The 18,823-nt window shown below is 52.4% G+C and overlaps 4 protein-coding genes across 4 annotated transcripts; 3 read left to right on the top strand and 1 right to left on the bottom strand.

Annotated features, from left to right (window-relative positions):
- Positions 1-260: 260 nt before the first annotated feature.
- On the top strand, positions 261-2,024 carry PG997_003140 (uncharacterized protein; the record flags this gene model as incomplete). Its single annotated transcript, XM_066807455.1, has 3 exons — positions 261-514; positions 579-1,136; positions 1,199-2,024. The coding sequence occupies 3 exons, from the start codon at positions 261-263 to the stop codon at positions 2,022-2,024; spliced, it is 1,638 nt and encodes a 545-aa protein (XP_066671073.1).
- Positions 2,025-4,653: 2,629 nt separating this feature from the next.
- Positions 4,654-7,086, top strand: PG997_003139 (uncharacterized protein; the record flags this gene model as incomplete). Its single annotated transcript, XM_066807454.1, has 5 exons — positions 4,654-5,300; positions 5,360-5,572; positions 5,646-5,767; positions 5,830-6,593; positions 6,721-7,086. 5 exons carry the CDS (start codon positions 4,654-4,656, stop codon positions 7,084-7,086), a joined length of 2,112 nt encoding a protein of 703 aa, XP_066671072.1.
- Positions 7,087-7,462: 376 nt separating this feature from the next.
- Positions 7,463-9,226, bottom strand: PG997_003138 (uncharacterized protein; the record flags this gene model as incomplete). The annotated part of the gene is made up of 3 exons (XM_066807453.1): positions 7,463-8,827; positions 8,899-9,142; positions 9,213-9,226. 3 exons carry the CDS (start codon positions 9,224-9,226, stop codon positions 7,463-7,465), a joined length of 1,623 nt encoding a protein of 540 aa, XP_066671071.1.
- A 510-nt stretch (positions 9,227-9,736) lies between these two features.
- On the top strand, positions 9,737-17,959 carry PG997_003137 (uncharacterized protein; the record flags this gene model as incomplete). Its single annotated transcript, XM_066807452.1, has 3 exons — positions 9,737-11,115; positions 11,168-16,324; positions 16,393-17,959. The coding sequence occupies 3 exons, from the start codon at positions 9,737-9,739 to the stop codon at positions 17,957-17,959; spliced, it is 8,103 nt and encodes a 2,700-aa protein (XP_066671070.1).
- Positions 17,960-18,823: the final 864 nt, after the last annotated feature.

Here is an 18,823-nt window from a genome sequence, read left to right as displayed (position 1 = left end):
TACTCAGATCCATGCCACCAAGCACCAATCTGAGCCTTACGAAAACTACCACATCCTTCGATCCGTCTTTTCGTATAGACTTCCACGAGTGAAAGCATTCATTAATTGTGGCGACAACTTCCACTCTTTTGACTGGCCAGCTGCTTTCCTGAATAGGCAATTTCGAGGAGTATAGTTACGGCCGTACATCCTCATCCGATCGTCTACTTCCGGCATTCACTAGTAATAGTTTCCACGGCTCCCGCCCAGCTACCGCAAATATGGACGCCTCTTCACCGCTGGCTGCCATGCACCCGGCACCTCCTCCGACCTGGGGCCAGTCCCATGACATTTACCGGTCACACTCTCACTATAGTAATTCGAACCCCTTCGGGTCTGGGACCCTTAATATAAGGGACCACCTCCAACGGTCTAAGCCCGACTACTTCAGTTTGAAGTCTGTTCGGGGCTCATCTCCTACTGCCAGCTTGGCTGCTGATCTGTCCCAGAACTTCAGGATAGATACTGAGGGAAGGTAAGGATCAAGCCTTTCGCTGCTGCCAGGAAATGTATATGGAGGCTGACTTATCATTGAATAGCCCTCGTTTCCCGACGCCTCGCCGTGCCCTGTTCACCTCCAACATGATGGGCGGCATCGAGAACAGAGATTACATCACGACACCGCCTCTGCCGGCTTCGTCGTCCCCTGTCCCCATGAGTGTGGGCGACATGATGGAGATGGATATATCACCCCTCCCCCACAAGACCTTATACTCTAATACGTCTATCGAGATTACTTCTCCCACGCCCGGGGAGCTACCTGACGATGATGATGATGATGATTGCATGATGATGGAGTCGCCAATCGCTCTGTCGCGCCCACCTTCGATGACAACACTGGAGCCTCCAAAGCCTCTGATAACCGACAGCAGGAAGCGGCTCGCACTTCGACGTCCCTCGCTGTCAAGAGCCAAGGGCCACAGCGCTAGTGGCATCACTGGCCGGTTACATCCTGAGAATCACCTGAACGCCTTCAAATTCGGCTCCGAGCATCGTGTGCCTTCCGGTCTCTCCCTTGGGGAGTGCTTTCAAGACTCGCCCCTCAACTACGTCGGCCTCAAACCGCCAACAGCCCCAACTCTAACGAGCCATGCTCCGTACGTCCCAAGGCTCAATTTGCTAGCCTTACAGGTACCCGCAACGGTTCTCCCATTAGCAGCCACTCTCGCCGTCCGTCGAACCCCTTTCAGCGACGCCCGCGCCAATACCGGCGGTCACTGAGTATGTTTGAGAACCCTATGGATGTCCACAAACCCAAGAACGAAGATCCCGTGCCTGCAAGCACACTGCAGTCGGTCATGGACATCGAGGATGTCCAAGACCCCGCTCTTCCGCACTTCTTCCCTGAGGGCGAAAGCGACAGCATACCTCGCATTTCCCGAGAAACCTTCCTCGATGTCATGGATGGCAAGTACAGCCACGAGTATACTCAACGGATGGTCATCGACTGCCGGTTTGAGTACGAGTACGAGGGTGGTCACATTGATGGTGCCATAAATTACAACGACAAGGAGCTGCTGGCGCGCCACCTCTTCGAGCAGCCCATGGAGGGAAAAGTACTGCTCATCTTCCACTGCGAGTACTCGGCGCACCGTGCTCCTTTGATGGCTCGTCACATCCGTTCCGAAGACCGCACCGTCAACGCCGAGCACTATCCTCACTTGACATATCCCGAGGTGTATCTTCTGGACGGCGGCTACAGCGAGTTCTTTATAGAACACCCATCGCGCTGCTATCCGCAATCATACGTTGAGATGAATGATTCGGAGCATGTGATGACATGTGAGCGAGAGATGGGTAAGCTCCAGCAGAAGCGCAAAGGCCTCAGCCGAGCCAGGACGTTTGCCTTTGGCGCTCGGGAGTCCATGGTTGACGAGTCACCCACTGCCCCCGGCAGATGCCATGACTCACCCAGCAGCATGATTGGCAACTCGCCGATTCTGGGTGCCGACCGGACCACAAGCCGCCGCATGGCATCCTACTGATGATAATGTCGAATACCACCTACGACCCATATTAATAACAGCCTACTTTGCTGTTGGAGTCTAGAGTCAGGAGTTTTGTCGTTCATCCTATTATCCGCACCTTCACCAAAAGTCTGCCAGGTGCAATTTGCACCCGGAAGGAATGCGTTATTGTTGCCCTTGCCACATTTTGCAAGCTTTCTTTTTTTTTTCTGCTTCATCCATTATACCCTTTCAGTTCGGCATTAGACGGACGCATTGGCATAGCATCCCGGCCACCGGCATCGCCTTGAGCTTTTGTTGGATCCGGTATCTGATTTGTTGCTTATCGGCGTCTTTGGTCACTGTTTCCTTATATTGTGTTTATAAGCATGCCGAGGACTGGCACTTTTTCTTTTCGTCTTTTCGATTCTCCTTTGAGGGATCCGTCATCCACGCGTTGCGCCTGTCTGCAAAGGATACCACACATACAATTACAACAACTACTCTCGCCGCGAGAGATCCGCACTGCCACCTCCCAGCTTTGGAGCGTGCCAGCATGACGACTATTTACGATCCCGACGCCACCGCCATACTGGCCTCAATGAAGATTCCATGTACGAACAAACACACTCGGACTTAACTTTTTCCGAACACCACAGAATATGACTTTCCTTGTATTTGGCACTCATTGCCTAACTCAACCAAAACCAACCTTGCCGATCTTTGCACATGCGTCCTCATCGGACCCTGTTTTGCTACTTGGTGCAATGTCGTCTACGATACTGCGGAGATAGAGACACAAAGACGGTTCGGGAGGCATCTCTGCATGGCACTTTGCAGAACCATAATACTTAAAACGACCAGTAGACCGCAGATGGAGATTGGGGTGGGTGAAAACCCCAAGCATGCCTTCCCGCTTTTGTTTCAGGGAGGGCAGTAGGCGTATAGGCTTGGTGGTCTTTCACTACATACTTTTGATCCTGGCGCAGGAGTCATTCGGTTGATAACTCTGCCGCCGAGGCTGTACATTAGTTCCTTCTGCAAACTCATACATGGTCTGGGTGGATGGATCTGCTGCTTATGCATTGCGCACTTTTCTATAATGGGGTCATGGAGTCCTACCGAAAGGAGGAACTCGATCGATACCTGGGAATCGTGCAGGCCTCAGAAATTGAAACAAAAAAATTCACAAACAAGTTCAAAACTATCGTCATTGAAACTCATGCATCTTGTGATTACGGTCAATGGCAGTGCTTGCTTCTTGTTTTGATTTTTCTTTGCCATTTCCAATGTTGCTTCTGTTGCCCATCTGATGCTGCCGTTGCCGAGTATCTGCAGGCAGGTCTTGTCCCTGTCTATGACACGAAGTAAAGGCAAATGTAGCCGGTACCCATGGCAACACAGCTTTATTTCCTTTAATATTTGCTTCGCTTCTTATGGTTTAGCTGTAACAACAGTGTTATTGGTTGCATTTTCCCCAGCATAAAGGGGCAATGATTTCGTATGTATGGGGCGGAGCTGGGTCCGCACTTGGACCCGAGCTGGCGGGTCCCGGCTAAGTATGGGGCCCGCGGGAGTTGGTCCTGTTCTATAAGTATCAGGTACAGTTGAAAAAAATAATAAGATTAAGAGAGGTACTTTGTACCGGAGACCCAACATTTGGCAAGTTCAATGTTATTCGTCAGATGTTGATGGGCTTGTATTGTATGAATGTCTTGTATGGATGATAGGACAGGTCTGCTACCATTGATGTTGATGCTGCTACTCGAATCTGGACGGGGAAGGCTATTTCTGGGAGGACCCACAGAAGTAAGTACATTGATGTAGCTTACCTAACCCATCTTCAGATCTTCAGAGTTCAGGCGACTAGAGCCTAGAGGAGACTTCTTCTTCCACCCTCCATCACTTTTGCATCCTTCTCGGTCATCGGTGTGCCATCATTCCGTTTGGCTTACTCGTGGATTTAGGCCTCAATCTAACGCATATATGCCTAGAGTTGGGAGTTGAACGCACCGAATACCTACAATTGTGGGTTGGTCGTGACAACACGATAGTTTTGTCTCAACAGAGGCGGGTGGTCTCTATTCTGTATGATGACTTGAAGGGTGCATACTGCATCAAGTGACACCGCAGATAGACCTGTATAATAAGCGGGGAATCTCCGATCGATGGTGATTGCCGTCTTTTCTGCAGCTGGACTCTCCCCAGTCGGTTCTCATCCACACATCGGAATATAGCTTTGTGGCACGGCATTATCTAGCCAAGTTGTGGCTTGGAGCGGGCACTTTCTGTCCAGTTGCGCTTTTTCATATCTAAGATGTCCCACGTGATACAAACAATATGCCCTATAGGGACACTTACGCAGGCAAGACATGCATGCATCGATGCTTCCTTTTTGTAATACAAGATCGCTGACAACCCGAGGGACACTCACACGGGAGGTGTGAAGCAGATAATATGGCCGCCCCTCTACCTCTGTTGCGAATTTCCCGCAAAATACGACACTCAGTCGTAAACGAGGTTAAGTATACTCTTACAAAACAGGACACTGCAAGAAAATGGCCTTTCTGACGGTTGGGGATCTCATCCCACAGCTAGCTAATCTGTCGTTTTACCCCCGGGCTCCCTTGCTCTGCAACTTGGCGGTCAGAACTTTACGCACTGCTGCATGCGGGCCGTGAACGACTCTCTGGCCGTCAGCGGCAATAACTTGATCCTCAAGGACAGCTCCTTCTTCCAGCCCGGCACCACCGCGGCCTCGCTCCAGGCCGCCATCGACAATGACCAGTTCCCCTGCGGCGCGGAGTGGAACGGCGACGCCGAGGGGGCGCCGGTTGTCCAGGTCCCCTACTCCTGGTGCACGGCGCAGTGTCCCGGCTGGGAGATCTCGCACTTCAGCAAGCTGTCCCAGTGGATCGGGCCCCTCGTCCAGTTCATCCTGCCGAGCCTGGCTTTCTGCCTCAACGTGCCCCGCGCCCGCAAGCTCGCCGTCCCGGACGTCGTGTTCCGCGCCCGTCCCCACGATGTCCTGGGATTTGCGACCTACTGGCTCCGCCTGTTGGGCGCCATGCTGCTTATGACCCTTGACACGACGGTCTGGCTGTCGATTTGTTTCGCCTTTGCGGGGCCCATGCTCATGAGCGCCATGTGCGAGTTCGTGCTCGATCGCAAGGTCCTTGAGTTCCTGCGGCCCCCTAACGACTCTAACTCTGGCGGCGACAAGGCTTCTGTGGGTAAGCCCCTTATCCCTGCCAAGGTGCGTGCGCAGCTCTTGCTCGCGGTGGTGGTGGGCAATATCCGCATCTCGACCACGGGGTTCGTGGAGAGGAAGAGGGGAGTTATGCCACTGCCATTACTACTGTTTCGGCCGTCAGCGAGACCGGACCGAACTACGACATTAGTGGTGGAACGGACGACACGGAGGCGGAGGCACCTGGGTCGCCACAACAGCAGCTTGTGGATGATACTTGGGACAGGGTGATGGTCATGATCGACGAGTACGAAGAGCTGCGGGAGAGTGGTGGGCTCCAAGTCGGTGTCGTTTCGTTGCCCACGAAGCTGAAAGCTTTGTTGAACTCGCAAGCAAGGTAAGTCGAAAAAGCGGTCGATGTCGGGATTTGTAAAAGGGGTGAATGAGTAGGCTCTGACATTACGTTCAAGTTTCGGAAGTACGATCGGCGCTCCGGTGCTCTTCTTCGTGGGCGGTTTCATCTACACGGTAATAGACATCCAGAATAGTCTTGGCGACAACGACAGTGCCCACGCCCTGGCTTTCGGCATGTGTAAGTGCTATTATTTCTTTCAGACACACACTCACGACCAAACCGTTGATTTGCTGAGATAGGGTGGATGACCATACCGTATCTTGCAACGGTCTCTTGCGCCATGCTTGCATCAAACAGCTCCAGCGTTTTGCAAGGTATTGTCTACGACGGCGGTTTCCGTGCCGGCCCAAGCAAGCCCGCTCCTGGGTTTTGGGGCGACATCAAGACCAGGCTCAAGAAGCACGCTGTCGTGAGACGCATGGTTGACGGCCTCAACGGCTACGAGCTCATCGAACACACGTACGAGGGACGTTTCCAGACGGTTACACTCTGGAACCGTGGACTGAACAAGAGACGCTGGGTCCACGAAGCTATCAAGGACTATGCCAAAGAACACGCGGTTACCACAAACAACAACAACCCCACAGGAGAAGAAGGTGCAGTCAGCACCGATCTACCACTGCCCTCTCCGTCCTCACCAACCTTCATCACGCCCGACGAGCTCCGCGCCGGCCTCAGCCTCCGCTTCGGCGACCTCTGGAACGTCTTCTGGGGCACCGCGTTCCTGCTGCTGGTCCCCTCGCTGCTGGCGTTCCTGACCTCGTACAACACGCCCCGCAAAGTGCTCTCGTGCCGGACCATCACCTACCTCCTCTACGCCGCGTCGCAGGCGTGCGCCGTCGTGCTCTGGGCCTGGGAGGCGCGGCTCAAGGTCCGGTACGGCGCGCGCTGGAGCGAGACCCCGACGCGCGAGAAGGCGCTCAACTGGTGGAGCCAGGCGCTCGTCGGGTTCGTCGGGGTGTTTGCCGCCGTGGGCGGGACGCTGATGCAGCTTTTGGGGGCCGTATCGGGCTTGTGCTTGTAGGGTGAGTATACCCGACTGTATCCCCCCCTTTTTCATTTCTTATACTTCTCATTTTTCTGGGTTGCCCCCGTTACGATGCAAGCATTATACACCAATCGTAACCCAGCAATTTTCTAACCAAAGCGCCAACTGTGAGCAGATCGCGGCGTCGAAATGGCTTTGGCCTTCGGATCCCGATGCCATCGTGGTGCTGAGCACCAATACAAAAGACAGCATACTAGCGGCCCAGGAATGGTGGACCGTGACAGGTACTGTCGCTGTCATATTTCTGGGCGTCGTATGCGCGCTGGCCTGGTGGCATCAGAGGAGGCTCCGGAAACTGTTCCGGGAGGAGGCCGAAAGCCTCGAGACGGACTGGATCCCCACCACGACGCTGGTAGCATCCAGGAGTGTAGGGACGATGGCCGCCGCGGCACAGGAGCGAAACCCCTCGCCGTCTGAAAAGACGGCACCGAAGAAAGAACTGCGCTGATACTTTGATCATATATGTTCTCTTTGTATTTCACAGTAGCAGTTGATAATTCATTTCTTGGCTTTATATGCAAGTAAGTCATTGCTTGGTCTATGTAGATGGTAATTTAGGTAAGTACATATGATACAGTAATATCCATGCCGCCGTTCCTATATCTGATTCGCAGATAACTAGGGATATAGCAGCACATCCACGATGAAATCGGCACTTTCTGCCACTGTGCTCAGAGTGCCCCCATCAACGAGGGGCCCCAGGGTCATTCCTCTAATAACCCGAGGAAGAGTAAGAAAATCAAGCCATCTACTAACGCCGCCGTCATGCAAACAATAATGAAGGGTATCATCGTTAAACTTTTCCCGCCATAAACAAAAGGAGCCTAGCCCAGCGTGAAGTCCCATTTCTTGAACGCGGCCTTGAAGTGGTCCGCATCCTGGGTCTCCTCTGCCACCGACTGCTCCACATCCTGCCAGCGGATTCTGTCCTCGAGGTGCAGGAACTTGGCGAGAACCTTGCGCGGGAGTTGGAGGTCGAATCGGAAGGTGTCGTCGATGGGCATGACCAGCTGCTTGCCCACAATGCCCGTGTCTCTATCATCGGACCACAGCCACAGCCGGAGGAAATCGCCACTCTCGTCCACACCCGATCCGATGTCCTTCTCCTCAAAGGGAGGATGCTTTAAATCCTCGGCCTGGGCCTTGAAGCCGATCTCGATCAGACCCTCGCGAATCAGATTTGCGGGAACAGGCATCAGCTGCCAATGGTGATGGATATTGTTGGCACGGCTGATCTCCCATGTCACAACGCCCAAACTGTAGTTGGACTGCGTCGCAATCATAGCTTGGAGAGCGTCGCGAAGCCGAGTCATCTCAGCGAAAGCATTGGGGCTTTTGGCGTGAATGGCACGCATATTCGGCTCATGGGCCAGAGGGATGATGATTTGGTTACCCGGGAAATTCAGGCCTTGGTCAGAGAAGTGGTCAGGAGGTGGCAAGGGTCCCTTGGCTGTGGTAATGTATGCTTCCTCGCCAATGGAACAGATCATATGCGTTGCCAAATTCTCGTTACTAAGGCAGAAGAAGCAACGGCTGGGGTCCGGAGGAGGTGAGCGATGACGTCTTCGGCGGCGAGATGGGCCGTCATGGTGGTCTTGGGCGAAGCGTCCGGTATAACCATCGACACCTGCTGCGGCTCGCTTGGCGCCTCTCGAGGGGTTGAAGGGGGACACGCTGGTTCCCGGAGGAAGAGTGTCGGGCGTTACTCCAGGCTCCAAGCTGAAAGCGTAGATGGCCTTCTGCTTCGCAGGATTGCCATAGGGCGCCATAGAGATGAAGCGGGTAACCTGTTTGGCGTCGCCTGGTTCGCCTGCTGTAGGATAGAAGAAGGGCTCGCGTTCATAGAAGAAGTCGACGGGAGAGAAAGTCAAGTGATATCGTGGTTTGAGCGCAGTGCACAGCTCGGCGACTTCGGGGGAGCTGGCAACAGCCTCCTTGTTGGCAGGGTCCAACAGGACCTTGGAGTTGGTCCAGACATTCGACGACCATGTCGAGGTCAGTAAGATATCGGTCTTGTTCGCGCCTCGCAGGGCATTGGCATCGCCGGCAGTGTGAAACGGGAGATGTTGTTCCTTAGACGTGCCACCCAGAATCTCTCTGTCGAGAATGCCACCCAGTGTAACAATGCGGATACCATCGGAGGTTGTGGTGATGCTGCGCTTGCCGAGGAAGTGAAGGTTCTCGCAAATCTGGTTGTCACGAGGTTGTGAGCTTTCCGCGTTCATTCAACTTGGCGTGTGGTTAGAAAATTAGAACTTACCTCCTCGTTCTTCTCAATGCGTTCGACGATTTGGGGAGGCAGCGCATTGGTGCCCACAGTGAAGTAGGTGGTAAGAGGGATCGCGATCTTGCCTTCGAGGAGTCGCGTGACAACACTCTCGTCCTGGTCGGCGCTGAAGAGGTTACCGGTGATGATGGCGAAGGCGAAATGGTTCTTGGAGTGAAGCGTCGCCAGCTTCTGGAAGGCCGTCTCGAGCTTGCCGTCAAGGCTGCCAAGTACGATACTTTTGCTACTTGTTAGTATGTACACCTAAGAAAGCGGTCGCGATAGTAGAAATGCGGATGCGAACTTACACTTTGGACGCCATGATGACAATGTCGGCGACTGCTTTCCTCCCGGATAATGGAGAGATGGCTGGAGCGCAGTGTGGTGGTCAGAACACGACTGACTTGCTGATAATGATTGTGAGAAAGCTTCACGCGATCCGGAGTTGCATCATCTGGTGGTGAATTGAATGCACCAATCAACTTACTGAAGTTAGAAGAGCTGCGTGCAGCTTCAATTCTGGGCCCAATCAACTGTTAGCAGGTTAGGTAACGCTAGCTTGAAGGGATGTGGGGTTGGAGCTCAAGTCCAGTGACAGCAATTGGAAGTCTAGCAGTCTGGCAGGGTCGGATAAGCTTATCGATAATGGGGTCCTCTAAAAAAAGTTCCAACTTCCATGCGCAGGTAAAGTCGGATAGACTGAGACTGAGACTGTAGGTGCTCGCGACAATTGCGTGGTGGGGAATCCTGACTTTCACTTTTACCAACCAGACGAGATCACACCTCGACTACCACCGACCTTCCCCTTCCGGTGTGTTCTCAAACCGCAGCGATGACCCCTACGCTGTCGGGACGTATCATCAAGACCCGAAAGGGCAAGTCTGGCACTCTTCACCAGAAAAACCACCGGTGGGAGTCCTTCACCACCAAGATCGCCAAACTTCACTCCCTCGACCCTCTTCGCAAAGTCCGCCGCCACGACCTCGACGCCGAAGACTTAGACGTCACTACCTCCTATCTCCGAAATGGCCTCGAGAAATGGTCCGACCTGGATATATCCAAAGGCTTCACCTCTTTCAAGAGGGAAGTGCGCCTGTTCTGCGAGAGTCTGCCCCAGATCTTGCATTATGAGGACAAGATTATGGACTTGTTGGAGAAATACATATCACTCCAAGAGAAGGAATCACTCGAGTCACTACTGGACCTGATGACTGCCTTTGCCCACGACCTGGGTACGCGATTCGAGAAGCACTACGCAAGAGCCCTCGTCCTCATAGCCAACATTGCTGGTAGCCGTCAAGATGCAGATGTGATCGAATGGACCTTTGCCTCCCTGGCTTTCTTGTTCAAATACTTGTCAAGGCTATTAGTAGCAGACCTCCGCCCGACATTTGATGTCATAGCACCGTTGTTGGGAAAGGCGCGTAACCCTCCTCATATCGCCCGGTTCGCTGCCGAGGCTATGAGCTTTCTGATTAAGAAGGCTGCCTCGCCGTCGCATCGCGAAAAGTCCCTTCCAATCATAATCGAACATGCGAGAAAGGACCTGGCCTCTGTGCGAGGAGACCGACAATATGGCCTGTTTTACCACGGTCTAATGACCATGTTTGCCGAAGCTATTAAGGGCCAGGGAAACAATGTTCATACGACAGGGCCGACTACGTTCCAGGCACTCCTCGCCTCAGTACCCGCGGAGGACTTGGTATCCACAGATGATACAATGCCTACTTGGGCAGGTCTTGTCTGTGGTATTACCGTCAGTATCATCCACCATACCACCGCCGATACTTTCGGCTCGATCGCAGATGCCGTTTACGAGCAGAAAACCAAAGATGCGACAGACAACAAAACCCCGCTACAGAATATCCTATATATAAGAGTTCTGGGAACCGTGGCTGGTGTTCGGAGAGGCAACAGAATCAGCGACTGGAGCGCGCTGCTGGACTGTCTGCAAACCTCACTCCAAGGCCTCTGTAGCGATGCCTCGTCGCTTGACGGTATCGATCACATTGCGATCTGGCGTTTCATCTTGGTGAACACTGCCATCATCTGGAATGCCTCCACGATGGACGCCATCATCCCTCATATGGCTCACATTGTGAAGGTACTGACTCGAGAACCTCTTATGAAATGGTTCATTCCTTTTTGTTCCTATTTGTCAGATCTCGACGCCTCGCGGTTCCGCAGTCTTTTCTTGAAGGAGTTTCAAAAGTGAGTAGTATTCCATCACGTTCGGTGGGCAAGAGCTGACCTCACCCAACAGATTCGTTGTATCCCACTGGTCGGAAGATTCCAATGAGGACATGCTCTGCGTTTTAATCCCTCGTATGGTAAACCAGAGGGCCCTGCCGTCTCCTAGAGAGCCAGAAACCTTCACTCTCCCGCAATCTTGGCAATCTCATATTGTAAGGAAATTCGAGCGACTGGAAATTTCTACGTTCCCGGAGGAAGGGGCCTCGAGTGCCTACGACAAGGATCCCAAGACGTGGCGTGACAAATGTCTCCCAAAGTATTCGGCGCTGCTACAGTTACTCGAGTGCAGTACTATACACCCATCGACCATCAGCCCGATCCGCGAAGTACTGCTAAGGAAGCTGAAGCTTGCTCTTCGGCCGTCGCAATCACCCCCGACTGACGAAGCTCGCTTCATTGTTAGTCAGGGATTCCATGCATATCTGCGCATGAGCAAAGCTGTCGCTGCGCCGTTCGAAAAGTCGCTGCGTCCCCTTCTCCGAGCTGCCGCGCCTCGATACTGCACTCTCGCTGGATTTCTGGAGGCTATGCATACGTATGAAGACCAAGTACATGATTCCGATGGCCAAGATTCTCAAAGCGGCGGGAGTGCCACCCCCGAAAAAGAGGATGATCCCCTGTTGAGGAGCCTTGTCAACAATCTTTCTCTGGACTCGCCCTCCTTGCGCACCGCCTCTTTGAGATTGCTCGTGAAACTCGATATTGCCCCGGACCAATTGGACGCCCTCGCGAATATGCTGCAAGTTCAACAGATGCCGCTGGACCTTGAAAACATTCGTGCAATCTCTGTACATCTTCGAAAACTGGGTGGCATATACTCTCAACTGGATCAGGGATCCTGGCTTCGTCAAGCTATACCATCGTTTCTATTCGGTATGATGACAGTCAAGGTATCCCCAGTCTGGGAGTCAGTCCTTGAAGCATTACAGCAAGTCAGCCAGACAGCCAGTGGTGAAGAAGCGATCTGTGACCGCGCATTCAAATGGGTGAAGGGAAGAACGGCACTCCAAGACGAACTCGCTGGCGATGTTGGAAAGGACGAAGCCACACCCCCTTTCAAAAAGGGGCTGACCGACTTTGAGTGTCTCAACCTTGATCGATTGCTGCGAAACGCCAAGACTCAAGACCGAGTAATTGTAAACCCATCAGACATTTTACTCGAGACGTTTGAGGAAAACCAACAATTCGTCCCCATGGTCGAAGAGAACCAGCAGCTTGTGCCGATAGTACCGAAGACTTCTCGCTCTCAAGCACTCAAAGTCATGTCGGCTGTACCGTCTTTGATTGAAAAGCGGTCAAAGATCATTGTGCCGATTTTCTTGCCATGGAGCTCGCCTGAGGAGGATCGAGAGGCTATGGAAATAGACTCAGACCAAAGTGCTGGAAAGTCGTGGTCGTTGGCCGACCGAAAAGCACTGCTCGCTGTCTTTTCGCAGTTCATTAATCCCAGGGTTCTCTTTCAGCAACAGAAGGTTTATGAGTCGCTTCTCCATCTACTTGCCAACGGCGACATTGATATCCAGAAGTCCGCGCTCAAGGCTATACTCGCATGGAAGCAAGAAGGTGTCAAGCCTTACCAAGAAACCTTGGAGTATCTTCTGGACGAAGCAAGGTTCAAAAACGAGCTCACAGTGCTGTTCCAAGGTGACAACAAGGTGCAGCCCGAACACCGTGCTGAGGTAATGCCCGTCCTGCTTAGGCTCTTGTACGGTAGGACCATATCCAAGAAAGGCGTCGCAAGCGGCCGGGGTGGATTACAGGCAATCCGACTCGCAGTGTTGAGAAATCTTACTGTCGAAGATACCGGCGATTTTCTTCAGATTGCTCTTGGAGACCTTCGTGGAAAGGTGGTCCTCGATAACACTGGTGTACGCGAAGATATTCTCAGTCAAGATCCTACGAGTATGCACAAGCAGGTAAATGCGCGCAAGCAGGTTGGTTTCTTGAACATGGCAACCATCATCATCAACGAACTTGGCGTTAGTGTCGAAAAGTATACGGATACCCTTCTGAACGCTGTTCTGTACTGTCTCATCACTGCCTGCCGAAAGCTGGGGCATACCGCCGAAAAGACCGGAGAGGATCAGCCAGATAACCAGACATCAGAGGAAGCAGCCGAGGACGAGGCCGAGGACGAGTTGTCAGACAATGACGCCTCTCTCGTTCGCGACGTACGCACTATCTCACTGAAGTGTGTCATTTCACTCTTGCGCAACGCACCGGCTTTCAACTGGGACCCGTACAAAGATATTCTCATCAAGGAAGTTGTGAGTCCCCGGCTCGACAACTTCGCAGTTGAGAACACCCAGGGCATTTCTGGTACATTCCAGTTCCTGTCAACTCTGTCAATGATGCCAAAAACTGCCTTGTTCTTGGGAGTTGATGAACGAATCATCCCCAAGCTCATGGACTGCTTGGCAAATAAGAAGGCTAAAGATGAAGTGCGAGTGTTTACGCTCAGCATAGTACGGAATCTAGTCAAGCTTTCACAGGCCCCTGCAGCAGAGTCTGAATTCAATGAGATTATCAAGGAAGACTTGATCGACCGCAATCTGGAGCTCATCTTGGGCCAGATCGGGGGTGTTCTAAGAACAAATCAGGCCACAGGCAAGGACCTTGACAACGATGCGGAGATTCAGATTGGAAAAGACTTGTTGGTCGCCTGTATCGACACCATCGTCGAACTTTCTCCGATTGTCCAGCAATCAGAACAAGCCCCAGGACTCATTGAGATTTCAGTGTTCCTCCTCAACCAGCCTTCCCGCCGTGTAAACCCGAAGGTGAAGGGCAACATTTTGACCATCCTTCAAACCTTCCTTCAACTCGAGGGTCTTCGGTCGAATGAAGAGCTTCGGCAGCGGATATACACTACAATCTCATCTCTGTTTGGCTTTTTCAAGGACAGACCCAATCGACTGTCGCTCTCCAAGGTTCTGGCAGTGTTTGCCGAAGAGGACACCACAATCGTTGAAGTTGCTGCCTTGTGCTCTGACCTCAATTCGTTCAAAGAAGGAAGAATCGATGAGCCCGACTACAACACAAGGTTGGCTGCATTCAACAGCCTCTCCAAACCACGACAGCCCCCTTTCAACCCTCGGCAATGGCAACCTCTGCTTCACAATCTGATTTTCTATATCAAGCATGATGAGGAGTATGGTATCCTTTCAATGAACTCTGCCGACGCTCTCTGTCGATTTACGGATACTGTTAAGGCATCTACTGGAACTGACAGAGCCATTTACGAGGGTATGCTCAGTGATATCGTTCTGCCAGCCATCTACTCAGGGGCTCGGGAATCTTCCGAAACAGTTAGACGCGAGGTCACCCGCGTCTTGGGATATCTCGTATCGCACCTACCTTCCTGGACGCCAGTTAGTGATCTGGTTGGTCTGGATCCTCCTCCCAATGAGCAGGACTCGGACCCTAGTTTCTTCAGTCATATTCTCAGCCCAGCGACATCGAGACAGATGCGAGCTCTCCAATTGCTATCAAAGGTCAACTTCCATTCTGAGCTGAGCAGTCGCAATCTTGCTCATTTCTTCGTTCCATTACTCGAACACTTTATCTTCGACCGGGAGGATGGAACCGATGATCATGGAGTTGGCGCTCAGGCGACCACCACGATTTCTGACCTGGCGATCTCGCTGGAATGGCCGCAATTCCGCGCCATTCTGAAGCGCTACAGCGGCTATATCGAGTCCAAGCCAGAGTCACAAAAGCAGCTTGTCCGACTTTTGGGAAAGATTGTGGACAGTCTTTTTATTGCAGCCTCCGAGCGCGATTCCGACGCAATGGATGTAGATGATGGTTCGACACAAGGCCAGCAGACAAAGAGGCACCGGCTAGCTAAGACGATGCCTGCCCCAGAGAAATTCAACGAGGACATCACGTCGAACATTCTGCCGTCTCTTTTGGACTACATCCGCGAAAAGGACGAAACGACGGTTAGCTCGCGAGTGCCCGTGGGTATCATCATTGTGAAACTGCTCAAGCTACTTCCAACAGAGATCCTTGAGCAGAAGCTCCCTGGTGTCCTGTCAGACATCTCTCAGATTCTGCGAAGTAAAGCATGGGACGCTCGCGAGATGGCGCGAGACACGCTGGCTAAGATGAGCTCACTTCTGGGAGCTTCTTGCTTCGGCTTTATCCTGGACGAGCTGCGCGGCGCCTTGACCAAAGGCTACCAACTGCATGTTCTCTCATATACCATGCACACCATTTTCGTCCACGTGATTCCACAATTCCAACCAGGTGATTTGGATTATTGTTTGGACAAGATTGTAACTATCATCATGGACGACATATTTGGTATCACGGGACAGGAGAAGGATGCAGAGGAGTATACCAGCAAGACAAAAGAGGTCAAGAGCAGCAAGAGCCAGGATTCGATGGAGCTCATTGCCAGGACAGCCTCCATTGACCATTTGGTTGAGCTTATCCGACCTCTGCAGGCTCTTCTCCTTGAAAAGCTCGACTTGAAGATGGTTCGCAAGATTGACGAGCTGCTGACCCGCATCGCCAATGGTCTGCTCAGCAATGCCGCAGCAGAGAGCCGGGAGACACTCGTCTTCTGTTACGAGGTTGTTCAAGGAGTTTACAACAGCCGAAAGCCAAAGGCCGAGGTCAAACTCGATTACAAGCTTCGACGCTATCTCGTTCAAAAGGGCGCCAAGAAGAGTGGCGAACGCGGTGAGACGAGCAAGCATACGTATAAACTCGTTCGATTTTCCTTGGACGTTTTGCGATCCGTTTTCAGGAAGCATGACTCTCTTCGAAACGCTGGTAACATTACTGGCTTTATTCCCATCATCGGCGATGCTGTCGTTGAAGGAGAAGAAGAGGTGAAGATTGCGGCATACAAGCTTCTTCAAGTCATTGTCAAGGTCCCCTTCAAAACGGATGAGTTGACAAAACTCTACAAGATCTCAGCCAAGGATGCAGTAAAGAGCATGGGCATGTCAACATCTACGACATCTGATCTTGCCCAGACTGCATTGAAACTCATCTCCGTTATATTGAGAGATCGAAGGGACACCAAGATCAACGATGCTGGAATCGATATGCTTCTCGGCAAGCTCAAGGACGACTTGACAGAGCCGCTATATCGACACGTCACCTTTAATTTCCTTCGTTCTGTCTTGGACCGCAAAATCGAAACTGCATCGGTGTACGATACCCTTGACTATGTCGGCGGAGTCATGATTACCAACGATGACAAAGATACCCGTGATCTAGCCCGGGGGCATTCTTCCAGTTCTTGCGCGATTATCCGCAGAAGAAGAACCGGTGGGCCAAGCAGATCAAGTTCATCGTTGCTAACCTGGAGTATGAGCGTGAGGGCGGGCGTCTGTCAGTCATGGAAATCATCCATCTACTTCTCATGAAGTCTGCCGATGATTTCGTGCAGGAGGTTGCCACCAACTGTTTCATTCCTCTTGTCCTGAGGCTCGCCAATGACGACAGTGAAAAGTGTCGCCTGGCAGCAGGAGAACTGATCAAGGAGATCTTCCGCAAAGCCGACAAAGAGCGAACATCCAAATTCCTCGCGCTTCCGCGTGGGTGGCTCGAACAGGACGGCGACCAAAAGAAGCTCTCGGTGTTTGGCTTGGCTATACAGAGCTTCTGTCTTTACTTCGACGCCAAGGAACCCACATCGCGAGACGAGAGTGATCTGATGCTGGTGATCAAGAGCATGATCGAAGTCTTGGATGACTTCTCTGGCGGCTCGGATTGGGAGCTTGTCAATACTGTCGTGCAGAACGTCCCCATTCTGATGCAGAAGTTCCCCAGCCAAGTTCTCTCGCATGAGGAACTTTGGCATGCGATTGCGAAGCCACTGACATCTGAACATCCAACTCTGAAGCTTTCGAGCATCAAGCTCCTCAACTTGTATCTGGATGATTTCTATAAGCAGGACAGCTCCGATACGAAGAAGGACGCTTTGGTTGGATCTCATGGGTTGCAGCTTGACAAGTCCACTGTCGAAGCCCTTACCGTACTTGCTGTTGGGCTCCTGGATCCTGGCACAATCTCGAGATGGAAGAAACGTATGGCCAAGAAGGCGAATAGTGCTTTCGAAGATGATGCGATGTCTACCAACCAACAACCTACCCCCATTGATGAAGCCCTGGCTTCCGAAGTTGTCCTCACTCTAGTCAGACTGGCCAAGTTCCTGGACCCGAAGCCTGCGGTGTCCGACCAGAGCTCAGATGCAGACAATGAAGAACAGGATGCTTCGGACTCGGACTCGGAAGAAGAATGGGGCGGACTTGACGAGCCCGAGCAGCCAAAGACCAAGATCACTCTGCACACACTGTTCAACTTCTTGTCAGATATCCTCATTGCCGAAACACCGCCTCGCACGGCCGCTCTTGTGCCCAAGGTGGCTGCCATGGACTTGCTGCACCTGTTCGTTAGCACGCTCGAGCCCGCCACCGTCCAGCCGTCGCTGAACATGCTCCTTACTCCTCTGCACCATCTGACAGACCCCAACATCACCGTGCCGTCGTCAGTGGAGGACACCTTCCAGCCCCGGTACGATGCCCTGCGCGTCAAGGCCGAGGAGAGCATGGACGTCCTACAGAAGAAGATGGGCACCGAGGCCTACACTACGGAGTTGTACGCCGTCCGAGAAGCGGCGAGGAGGCGCCGAGAGGGACGCGCCAGGAAGCGCAAGATCGAGGCCGTCGCGGCGCCCGAGAGATACGGGAAGTGGAAGAAGGGCCGGCTGGACAAGAAGGTCAAGCGGCGGAAGGAGAAGAAGGGCGATCAGCGAGCTCGCCGACAGGGCGGCAAGTATTAATTGTGCAAACCTGGGTGGAGGAGGAAAAGAGGGCGTCCCCGTCTCGGGAAATTTAGATATAATACCCTACGATCTGTATCTGGCCATAGAAAAAATTCAATTTCATTTCATTTTGTTCAATCAAGTCGCTATCTTCCAGCTCCGTAGAATCATGCTTGCTGCCTGCCACGTCAAAAGGTTGTTCGATACGGGCAAGTCTATTGTCTAGCCACGATACCATTCTGGCGTTATTTCTCCTTCACGCACTTTCGCAAATGTGAGCAGTCGATGGGGTCTATTTGATAGGCCTGGGCTGGGCCATGAGGTGACCGTCGCGTGTGAGCAAGCTGAAGTATAGAGGAGGTGAGGAATTTATACTCCATGATACTGGATGACAAGTGGCAGGTGGTCTGTATGTGTTGCTCGTCGTCCATTGATAAGTCAGCCTTTGATAGAGTCATCTATACCGGGTAAACGGCAACATCGTGCCGGTGACCAGGCATCCATCAATACGATTGTTTCATCAAGTGTACTTTGCTGCCTTGATGCTCTGGACTCATACTCGGATCCATTGTCATCGCCTTTTCCAGTTGGCTTCGACCGCGGGAATCGACTTCGCGACATAAGCGGCGGAATACAAATCACACAACGACTGAAGAACAGGCATTTCTAGAAACTCTAAATTGATTGGGGTATATCCTGCCTCTCTACCTAAACTCCCAAGGTGCATACATAATCTCTACAGTTGATACATAAGTATACATAGTGTACAAGTTCCTCTGGCCGTCACTCCTGGTTCTGGTATACCACATAAAAGCTCCATCGTCGAGGCCATCCTAAGCTGTAAGCTGGCTGCGCATGATATCTCTCTTCAAACCGTACCGG

The sequence above is a fragment of the Apiospora hydei genome (genome assembly GCF_038363865.1).
Source record: "Apiospora hydei strain CBS 114990 chromosome Unknown utg000004l_segment0_segment0, whole genome shotgun sequence".
In the NCBI taxonomy this organism is placed as follows: Eukaryota; Fungi; Ascomycota; class Sordariomycetes; order Amphisphaeriales; family Apiosporaceae; genus Apiospora; species Apiospora hydei.
Note: the sequence above shows the minus strand (reverse complement) of the source record. Positions and strands in the feature narration are given on the sequence as shown.